The 12,210-nt window shown below is 36.2% G+C and overlaps 1 protein-coding gene across 5 annotated transcripts in view; it reads right to left on the bottom strand.

Annotated features, from left to right (window-relative positions):
• NUBPL (nucleotide binding protein like) overlaps positions 1–12,210 on the bottom strand; it is a 253,697-nt gene that overhangs the window by 15,085 nt on the left and 226,402 nt on the right. For all 5 annotated transcript variants that reach the window (XM_029238233.1, XM_029238237.1, XM_029238234.1 and 2 more), the window contains one exon: positions 1,415–1,535. In XM_029238233.1, the coding sequence (XP_029094066.1) occupies positions 1,415–1,535 (121 nt within the window). The remainder of the gene's footprint in view (positions 1–1,414; positions 1,536–12,210) is intronic.

Here is a 12,210-nt window from a genome sequence, read left to right as displayed (position 1 = left end):
ATTTACTTTATTATATAAGTGAATGTCAATCTGTTATGTTATTATGCAGATTTGGGAAATTGAACTTCCTAGGTTAAATGAAAAACTGTTGCAGAATATAATTAGTAGCTATTATAACAATGTATCAAAATATATCATTAGTATTCACCTGGTACTGTGGTAGCTGCTTTAGTACAAATGCATAAAAACAATAATACATTTAACATCAACTTTTAGAAACTTAATTATAATAAAGAATGTTTTGAAACTCCTTGATCTTTAAGGGATCTTAATTGTTAACTACCCTAAACTAATAATTCACTCTATGCCTCCCTTATTTAGCATCTAACACCTGCCTTTGCTCAGAACAGAAACTCGTAAGTAGGGACTTCCCTGGTGGCACAGTGGTTAAGAATCCACCTGCCAATGCAGGGGACACGGGTTCGAGCCCTGGTCCAGGAAGATCCCACATGCCATGGAGCAGCTAAGCCTGTGCACCACAACTACTGAAGCCCAGGCGCCTACAGCCCGTGCTCTGCAACAAGAGAAGCCACCGCAATGAGAAGTCCATGCACCACAATGAAGAGTAGTCCCCGCTCCCTGCAACTACAGAAAGCCCGCAGGCAGCAACGAAGACCCAACACAGCCAAAAATTAAATAAATAATTAATTAACTAATTAAGGAAAAAATAAAAACAACAACTCATAAGTAGAATATCAAAACATGTTTCCTAAAAAGTCCATTAAGTTGCTTTTGGATTTGTTAAAAATCATGTTTTATCCAAAATCTGTGCTTTGCTCCTTTAACACATGATTTTACTTCTCAAAACACTAATGAATCCTTCAATTCAGTAACATGAACTGTATAGACAGTGTAAATTTCAAGGGGCATATTTTATAGACATGGCATAAAAAGATTACAGAATAAAAAGGTTACATATAAGAAGATTACAGAAAACAGAAAATACTGTTTTCTACAGCAAAAGGACTAATAAATTCAGAACTGATCAGGATGGCATTTCTTCATACACACCAAGAACTGACACTTCCAAAGGTTGCTACAACATACAGAACAGGTATTTCTGTATATATATCTGCTTACACTGAGAGCTGTCTTCCCAACGTAGCAAACAAACTGAGGATCATTATTTAAAATGTGGGCTTCAAATCACAATACTCAAACCACAAAACTCTCCTCTCAAATTCAAGTTATAGGCAGTTTTTATCTATAGCAAGAGTTATAATTGGCAGAACAAACCCCCTATTCAAAAAGCCTTCCACTAATGAAGTATCACAAAAAGCCAAAGAAAGGTTAACACACAGAACTGTGCTATACTAAAAATTTAAAACACAAAGCCAAAAGCAATTCATCCTTTTCTGAGACATTCTTCATCACCATGCCATTTTCTTTGCAAAAGAATATCCTGTGGTCTTACCTAGAATATCAAGATCAAGGGTCCGTGCTAGTCTCCTTGCACCATCAGCACCAAAAATATGAGTTTTGTGTTTACATTTTGGACACTGGAAAACACTCATATTTTGGACAAGGCCCAGAACCTAGAATAATAAAGACACACTGAAATCAAAACAAAATTAAACCAAGTTTCAATCCATTATTTCAACAAGTTTTTACTGCATGCCTACTAGATTCCAGTGATACAATAATGAATAAGTTATGGTCTCTGCTCTCAAGGAACTCAAGCTGGTGGGAGAGCAAGACACATGTCATTAACTCTAATAATGAGATAAATGCTCAAGAATTATAAATGACAGGGATCAAAAAATTCTGTTTGGGAAGAATGAGAGGGACCTCTGAGTTGCCCATAGAGAATCGCTTCTTCAGGTTGAGTGTGAGAAGAGGGGTTGAGGCCTACAGCAGGAATTCTAGGCAGAAGAAAGAGCATAAGCCAAGGCAGCGGACTACAACTTGTGTGGCCTTTTTGGGCTGCAACCCAGTAAGCTGCCAAGGCAGAAGCTAGTTTGGTAAGAAAGGTCAGGGTCAGATGGTAAGGTGCCAGATGCCATTCCTGTATTTGAGACTTTCTTCTTGAGACAACAGAGATGGTACCAAAGCAGCAGTGATACGCAATAAGATGTACGTTTTAGAAATTCACTTCTGAGGGCAACATGGGAAAAATAGCAGGAAGAAGCGCAGGAAAAGAAATAGTTAAGAAGCTAACTGTGGACAAAGCCTCACAGTAAATAACAGCTAACACATACTGAGCGCTTATTCTATGTCAGGCACTGGGATAAGTGCTTTATATGCACTATCTTATTTACTCCTCACAGAACTTTATGAGATGGGTTTTTATCATCTCCTTTCTATAGGTGAGAAAAGTGACACAGCCAGCAAAATACTGAAACTCAGCTCTTATCAAAATGTTATTGTTCAAAGCAAAAATTTAAAGCTATATACAAAGTGTCCATTTCTTTCTGAGTTTCCCCAACTTCTGGCACAAACTAGATACTTCATAAACATTTGTTGAATAAAATAGACAGGTTCTGCAAATATAATCCTTATTCATGATCCTTTTAATCTTACTTTTTATTGATGGGAAGCCGTGGTTCTCTTCTAGAATAAAAATGGGGAAAACAACTATCAGAGGCTTAGAGATAACAATGTCTGTATCATCCTATCAATCCCACCAATAAGATTATCATTATGGGAGATATCTCTATTAGAACATTTGCATTTTAAATGCAGAAGAGAACCGATAGTCCACAATGAAACATATAAATAAGAAGGTGATCAAATTTGTTATTCTTTCTGAAAAGAGAAACAGGAAAGACTAAGGTTTTCTACAACACATGTAAATGAAGACAAATAGTGAGGGACATGAGTTTGTAGGTAAGCATTTTCCAAATATCATGTGCCCTTTTGCTGATGCAAAGTATCACAAAAAATAAATCACACTGTATTTTGGTAATTCAGCACCATCTTCAGAAAGTTAGAGGAAAACCTAGCTAAATACCACACAGCTTATTTTATTCACTATGTCTATATAATACACTCATTACTTGGGTAGTTTTACTGCCATTTATGTTAAATGTGATATACCCCCTAACTGTAAGGCTTTCAGCTTTAATGTAAAAATATCACTCTAGAAGTGGGAAAAGGAGAAACACAACGTGAAACTTTAAGTGAGGGTATATTCTAATCCAGAGAGAATGGGAAAAGTATTCCTTCTCTGGAATCTCTTAGACTTCCCAAGATATAGAGGCATGGAGCAAGAGTGTATTTGAAGTTTGTTTGTGATTAACTTATTATTAAATCGTTCACTATGGACTGTATAAATGTCTCAGACATTCTCTATATAGACTACATAAATGTCACAGACATAAGACTATAACCAAACTCAGTCTTTAATGACATCCTATTATATGCCAGTAACTAGGCTAAACACAAGGTGTAGCATATAGTGGTGAGCAAAACAGACTTGGAGCTTGCACACTAATTGGAGAAACAGATTGAAAACTTAGTGCAAAAATGTATTTTATAAACTGGAACAGCTTCTCTAGAAGCAAAGTACAGAGTATTATGAGACTGTAGAAAAGAGAGGACTCTATCTACCCTGGAGTCACAGAGGACTTCCTGCAGGAAATGTCTGATCTAACAGTTAAAGCAGGTAAAAACAAGGAGAAAGGGAGGAAACACACTCAAGACAGAAGTAGGAGCATGTCTCCTGTCTCCTTCAAGGAACTGAAATGCAGTATAGTTTAGGTATGGGGTGAGTGGTACGAGATGAGGCCTGAAAGGTAGGCTTGCAGGCCGTTTAGTGTCTGGGTTGTATGAGTACAGAGACACCACTGAAGGGTTTTAAGCAAGAGAGACCACTGTGCCTATAGTTGTAGGAGACTCATTTCTCAGGACTGTAGGGTTTTAAAAACAACATGGAATGGAAAAACTAAAAGGACTTGTCTTTGCGTGTTTATTTTCTTAGACAAACACAAATCCAGGGCTGTGTGCTCTGAAATCAGTCATTTCAGAGGTGATAGTTTTTAGTACTGTCTAAAATACTCTAGGTCTCCTCCTGCACAGTTCTCTGCATAGGATTTTTTTTCCTGGGCACAAGGTTAGCATTTTTCTTCTTCGCAATTAGGTGAGGACACGTAACTTGCTCTGGACAATGAAATGTGGGCTGAAGTGACATGTGTCACATCTAGGCAGAAGCTTTAAGTGCTAATTCCCCATTATGTTTCCCTCTGTCCCTGGGACTAGCAAGCTTCCAGAAAGTGGCTGCTCCATCAGCCTGGGTGCCAGAGTAAGAACAATGCAGAGGAGTGTTACAGCCAAACCATAATGGACGTGTAGCATGAGAGAAATAAACTCATGTTGTTTTAAGCCACTGAAATTTGAGGGTTGTTAGTACACATAATCCAGCCCATATTGGCTGACACAGGGGTGTAAGAAGAAAGTATTAAAATTTCTATTTCTTCCTTATGATTTCCTTTTTAATTCCAATTTTGTATGTGTGTTATAATGAAAATAACATATTGGCACAGTAATAAATGTGTACTATATATAGATACGTAGAATTTACAATATATATTTATATATAGTATACATTATAAAATCTATATATAGGTACAGATAATTTATATTATATATCTATATATTTATATAATTTATTATATATCTATATACAGTATACATTATAGAATCTCTATATCTATAATTATATATTTTCAAACATCATTTATTAATTAGCATGTATAATCAAAACAATTTAGAGATAAACAACCCTCTGTATGTTTGAAATTAAGAGGTTGTGATACCTAAGCTTGGCTCTATTACTGATAATATTCTTCTAGTTAAAGGATAAATGCCCTAATACTGCTTCCTAGGTTACGTTGAACAAAGTAATTCCTCTTAACTCTAGAATTCCTTCATCTCAAAAACTTCCCATACAAATACCACTTTCCTTAAAAAATAAAAGTTGTAATGGAACAGAAGAGTGAGCCCAGAACAGACTCACACATGGAAGTCACAAATTTATAATAGAGATGACACAGCACTGCAGTGTTAATTGGATATCCATATGGAAAATAAGCAATCTTAACCTTCTATCTCACACCATACACAAATATTAATTACAGATGGATTGGAGAGCTAATATGAAAGATAAAACAAAACACGTTTGGAAGAAAACAGCAAAATAAACTTAAAACCTTGGAGGCAGGCAAAGATTTTTCTAGCAGGACACAAAGAAGCACTAAACATAAATGAAAATTTTTTGTTAAATTCGACTACTTTAAAATTAATAACTTATCAGAAGACATAGTTAAGAGAGTAAAAAGGCAACCTATAGAGCAAAAGATGATATCTATAATACACATATATAACAAAGGACTTTTATCTAGAATATATAAAGAATTCCTACAAATCAATAAGGAAAAAAATCAGATAATACAACAGAGAAATGGGCAAGAGACTTAACAGGAACTTCATAAATAAAGATACCCAAAGACGAACAAACATGAGAAAAAGTGTTCAATTTTAATTATCATCAGGGAAATGCAAATTAGAACCACAACGAGATACCATACATTTATGCTTAAGACCTGATTAGAACAGAAAAACGTCCTTGTGACTACAACAACCACCCCCCCCCCAAAAAAAAACCCAAATACCAAATGTTGGTGAGGTCATGGAACAACTAAAACTCATAGCTTCAGTGGAGTGTAAAGTGGTACACCATTTTGGAAAACTGTTTGGTAGTTATCTACTTAAAGTGACGTATGCCTATATTAAGGCACAGTATTTCCACTCTGTTATACATTAAAAATGTGAACAGTTGCCAAAAGACATTACAAAAGTGTTCATAACTAATTATCCAAAAATGAAAAACTACACACATGTCCACCAACAGTAAAATGGACAAATAAATTGTGGTATATTCACACAATTGAATGCTACACATCAATGAGAATGAGAGAACTATAGCTACAATCAACAGTATGAGTGAAGCTGTCAAACATAATTTTAAGCAAAAGAAGCCACACAAAAGTATATACTTATTATTCCATTTATATTAAGTTCACAAACAGATAAAACTAATCTATGGTGTTATAATTTGGGTTCTGCTTTGGGGGTAGTGATCAGAAGTTGGCACAAGGCAGGAGCTTCTGGGGTACTGGTAATGTTCTGTTTCTTGAATACAAGCAATGGGTGTGTTCACTTTGCAAAAATTCATTGAGCTATATACACTCACAATTTATGCCCTTTTGTGTATGTATATCAGATTGCAATAAAATGTTGGCTTTTACAAAAGGTGGTCATGTGAACAGCGGCCAATAAAGCAATAAGAACAAATAACCAAAATGATGTTTTATTGGTCATCTTGTGAACCTGCACACAAAAATAACCATCTGTTTTAAACAGAAAATATTTTATAAAAACAGAGAGGTTGCAGTAAAACTAAGATGAGGTCTTTGGGAAGAACAATCCCCTATTCTTTCCACATGACACTCCAAGGAAAGAACTGAAATAAAAGCCTAAGCCCAGAGAGCTCTGAAATGATGGAGTTCTAGACCATCAATGTCTAATAAGGTAGCCACTAGTTCACATGTGGCTACTAAACACTTGAAATGTGGCTAATCTGAATTGGGATGTGCTGTAAGTGTAAAATACACACTGGATATCAAAGACTTAGTATAAGTAAAAGAATGTAAAATATCTCAATAATTTTTTAGAGTTTACAAGCTATTCTTTAAGTTTTTTCATTGAAGTGTATCATGAATACACACAAAAAGTACACAAATCACAAGCGCATGACTGAATGGACTTATCATAAAGTTAAGTAGGCCCAGGTTACCATGATGCTGTCAATAAAACATTGCCAGCACCCTAGAAGTCTCCTTGTATACTCTCCAAATCATGTTGCCAAAAGTATAAACTAACAACCTGGTGGTTAGATGTCTAACAGCATAAATTAATTTTGTTGTCTTGAATTTGATATGAATGTAATAATGCAATGTATTCTTCTGTGTCTGTATGATTCATCCAGCTAAACCATGTACATCTGTAGTTCATTTTCAGTGAGTCCTAAGATTCCATGATGACTATATCACAGTTATGCATTCTCTTGTTAGATCATCCGTGTTGTTTCCAGATTTTTATAAACAATGCTTCTACGAACGTTTTAATACATGTCTTTTTTGCTGGGTATTAGGTTATGCATATTTAACTTCAGTTAAAAAAACGCCCGTTTTCCAATAAAATTCTACCAATTTATACTCCCACTAGCAAATGAACGAGAATTCCAGCTATGCCACAGCTTCATCAACATTTGGTATCATCAGGCTTTTTCCATTTTGGCAAGTATAGTAAGTATGGAGTAGTACCTCATTATGCTGGATTTTCAATTGTCAATCTGTTTATACCAGGAACTATATTTCCTAGAATCTCCATCCTTATATGGCTCCTGGTTAAAGTTCACCACGGGTAAAGTGGCATGAGATTTGGGAAGAGAAGGTGTAGGCTTAGGCCTTACAATCTAAAGGTTTCCTGTGGGCAGAGGTGGTGATAGAAATGTGCAGAGGTACAGGTGCATTCCAGTTTGTTCTCATTCTGCCTCTGCGCCCAGCTCTCCTGTGCACTGTGGTTTTAATTTGTGTTGCCAAAATTAGTAAGGAAGTTAAGCATAGTTTTACATGTTTATTGGTCATTTGTATATTCTGCTCTGTGAAGTATCTGTTCAGGTCTCTTGTCTATTTTTTCCATTGATTATGTGGTTCTTTTCCTACTGAATTGTCAGAATTCCTAGTATTTTTAAATGCAATTCCTTTTTGCTTGATTCTCAATTTTTATATTGATTTCATGCTGAAATGACAGTATTTTCAATATACTTAGTTAAGTATACTATTAAAATTAACTTTACCTGTCTTTTGCTGTTTTTAAAATAATGGCTACTAAAAACTTTAAAATCACATTTGTGGCTTGAATTACATTTCTCTTGGACAGTGCTGCTGTTGACAACTAAAGGCTGACTGTAGAACTTATTTTGATAGTTCTCCTACCTAATGTTGCTCTAAGGTCCTAAAGATGCAAAAAAAAAAAATTATCAGGGTCTGTGATTTATGAATATTTTTAAAAATTGAACAGAAATGAAACATTTACCTTTAAGACTATTCAGGACAGATAAACTGTCAAGTTTCTTTGCTTTTAGTTGAAATTACATCAACCGAGTGTGCTAACACTCGTGTGGTTATCTCTTTCTGTTCAGAAGCTCATACAACAGTCACACACACATATATTTAACTAGAAAAGAGAAAATAAATTACTTCCTAAGATATGCAGACTATGTGGCTGAACAACTTTTTCAAAACATGGGGTTAGCTGGAAGAAAATTTACAAGAGAGCTTCCAGTATTAAAAAGATTAGAAAACACTGCCCTCTTCATTTAAGAGCAGTCCTCTATACTCAGTTATTTTTGAACAGGGGTAGCTAATGTAATAAGAAAGAAGATTATAATGCCCATATTACAATTCATAAAAATTCTGCTTTTAAATAGGAAAGAATACATATCTACACGACCACCCCCTACCTTCACTCCCCAAAAAAGCCTTATATTGTGTGAATACTTTATATGTTGTTAAGCTGTTTGTGTTTATTGTAGAGCTATTTTGTGTATCCTTTGATCATAGAAACATTAGAAAACTGTTGCTTTGCCATAGCTTAATTTACATAATACCACTGAGACGCAGCTGTAAGCATGCTCAATCATTTTTTAATGTCTCATCAAAGTATAAGATCCTTTTTTCTTTTTACCTCAGCTGGTTTTACTGAAAAAAGTAAATGCTACATGCCTGTCTAACATCAGCCACCACAAACCTTCAGCATGTTATTCTTACATTATTCTAATCCATCACTGGCTCAGGAGGGTACCTCTTTTATTAACTTTTAAAAAATTGACTGTCTTGAAATATCAACATTGCCCTGAAATACTGGATTTTTGTGTCTAAATGTATTGAATTAAGCAGGCTCAAAAGACCCCAATTTTAATTTCTTCTTGGCATTTTAAACCCAGATTCAGGTAAGTAACAAGCAAGATTTTCAGGTTACTATATAATCCAATTTTTCAAGGTTACAATCAGGTTAAATTCTTGCCAGATGGAACCTGTCACAAGGATTAAGAGCTATGATTTAAGAAAAAAAGAAGGGGAAAAACTCACTGTTAAACAGAGAATGAATAATAACAAATGAAATTATTAGATTCACAAGTGCTTTTCAGTTCTCCATTAGCCTTGAACCAGTTTTTGGTATATTCCTTGAAGCATGTGTACAGATATTATAATTTTAAAAAATGAGATGGGTGTTCTTGTTTTCTCTTTCAGAAGTAGTCTGGTAATGGAAAAAACAATTAATGGGGAGGCCTGCATTCATTCTCCTCTCAGGCACCAACTAACTACCTCCGGATCCAGGAAGTACAACTTAACTTCTCCATGCCTTGAATTCTAAAATGAGGGATTGTAATGATCTCTAAATCCTACCACTGTAACAATAACATTCAGAGCTACCCTTCACAATGTCATGCGCTAAGACCTATGCAAAGTACTGTACATGTAATCTCACTTAACTGCCACAACGACCTATGAGATGGGGCACTAAACACTTAAGCTAAATTATTTGCTCAAGGTCACACAGTTAGTGAATAACAGAGCCAAAATTCAAATCAGCTGGGTCTATGTGTGGAAGTCACAAAACCAGACGACAAGTAAATGAACTGCAGGATTTTGTTCATGGAACTAGATGGCCTAAAACTATTGACCAGTCAACCCAGTTCAGTGGGGAGATTTAAAACAGTAATTAAGAGCACAGTTATAAGGGAAGACCTGATCTGCACCATCTTCATCATTCACTGATGCAGCTGAGCCTCAGACATCATTCCCTTCTCCTGGCTACGAAACTCCCCTTTCCCTTAACACCCTCAGTATACCTCTCCTGACTGTCAACAGAACCTATGGTCCCCTTAACTCCTCCCCATTTTTCAATCCACCAATTTTCTGTCTTTACTTGCCCTAGGCAATCAGGACCCCAAAGGAAAGCAAATTTAAAGGAGACTCCTCTTAATCTCTCATGCTGTGATATTCTATGACATTCACATTACTAAACCTCAACTCTAGATAACCCACAGAAATAGCAATTAAGAATGTGGGCTCTGGAAAGCAGACCATTTAGGACGGGATCCCAGAGGCCCACTAAACAGATGGGTAGCCTTATGCGAATTGTTTAATCTCTCCGTACTACAGTTTCCTCATCTGCAAAATGGGGAAAATAATGTTATTACTTCACAGGGTTGTTGTGAGGGTTAGATTAGTTTAATTCATGTAAATCCCATAGAACAGCATTCCCGTTTAAAGCATACATGGACTTCTGAGAGATGCCAGAGAAAGACAAAAATGAGCAAACATCTTCAGTCTCTAAGATGCAACTATGGCCGAGATGCATAATGCTACCTACTCAGTCTTATAAAGGGTGTCACTGAAGAAAAGTCATTTTTCAAAAGTGGAAAGATTACCCAATTGTGCAGAAGGAAGCCACATGCGATACATCATGTGCAAACTAATAAATAGCGTTCCTAGAAAGAATACTAACAGCACCTTCCAAGGCCTGCAAAGCCAATAATGAAAGGTTCTCTAAATACATCAAAGGTATTAAATTTCTCAAAGAATCAAGTGAGAGAACTTGATGATCGTAGAGGAAAAAACTATGCTCAAGGATGAAAAGAATAAATGTGTCACTTGCCTCCACTTTCATGTAAGATTACCTATTTCTAAATTGTTTTGTGAGGTAGATAGGCTTGAGGTATTAAAGAAAATAGAACTTTTGGGGTCCAAAAGACAAACTAGATGCTGAACAAGCTCCGAGACACATATGATGAACACATAAGTTTTGAAGGCATTCAAGGGTGAAGATGTGAAACTCCTGGTCCAAATGGATAACCTACTGCCATGAATGGTGACTGTGCCAGAAAAAGAATAAACTACAATTCTGATCCTCATCACTAAGAACAACTTGTAGGGTCTTTGGTAATGGAAAATGGAAAGAAAACATTGATAAGAATCAACTATTTTAGGTTCTAAGATCACCTAATTTTTCTTAGGAGACAATATAATCATTAACCCTTACAAATAAATACCACAAAATCCACACCACAGTAGGACTCTGTTTTTTTGTTTTTAGCCAGCTGGAAAAGAAAACCTGCTGGCTAAAAACAAAAGCAAAATTCCTATCTCTCTTTTATAAAATAATTAACTATTTGCAAGGCTGAAATAGTCATAGAATTTTCTCTCTCTTTTTTTTTTTTGGCTGAGTTGGGTCTTCGTTGCTGCGCACGGGCTTTCTCTAGTTGCGGCGAGCGGGGGCTACTCTTAGTTGTGGTGTGAGGCTTCTCATTGCGGTGGCTTCTCTTGCTGTAGAGCACAGGCTCTAGGTGCGTGGGCTTCAGTAGTTGTGGCATGTGGGCTCAGCAGCTGTGGCTCACAGGCTTAGCTGCTTTGCAGCATGTGGGATCTTCCTGGACCAGGGATCAAACCCGTGTCCCCTGCATTGGCAGGCAGATTCTCAACCACTGCGCCACCAGGGAAGTCCCTAGAATGTTCAAAATTAATTATAAGAAAAAAAAAAGTTCAGTGACCAGCATTAGGCTTTAATATATTTGTTGCCACGTCAACTATAGCACAGACAGCTAGCTGCTCACCAAAATCCATGGTCTCATCTTTCTTGCTTAGCACATAGCTAACCTATGTTTCTCAGGCTCCTTGAGAAACATGACTGTGATCACATAACAGAGTTTTAATTGGGGGAATGAGAGTGTAAGTACGTGTGCCACAACCAGGCCTCATCCATAAAAAGCTCCCATGACATATCTCTGTACTGTCTTTCTCTTCTGGCTAGCTCAAATGAGGATGGCCCAATGGTGACCTTAGAAGTCACATTTTAAAATGGCAGAGGCTCCAACAGCCTAAATGACTTTGTGGAAGAAAGCCACCATGCTCACCTGTTCATATACTAGTACTGTTACATGAGCAAGAAAGAAGCATCTATTGTGCTTGCATCATTATAAGTTTTGAGGTCTACTTGTGACAGCAATTAGCCGACATTAAATAATGCAAATTTTAAATAATGCAGAATTTTAGACTCTAAATAACTTTAACAACTTAATAAATCTAGAGAACAATTTAGGCTCAACTAAAATACTCAAGAAATAAGGAGATCTCAAAGACACTA

Source organism: Monodon monoceros, unplaced genomic scaffold (assembly GCF_005190385.1).
Source record: "Monodon monoceros isolate NGI ecotype Baffin Bay Population unplaced genomic scaffold, NGI_Narwhal_1 Super_Scaffold_21, whole genome shotgun sequence".
Classification (NCBI taxonomy): domain Eukaryota; kingdom Metazoa; phylum Chordata; class Mammalia; order Artiodactyla; family Monodontidae; genus Monodon; species Monodon monoceros.
Note: the sequence above shows the minus strand (reverse complement) of the source record. Positions and strands in the feature narration are given on the sequence as shown.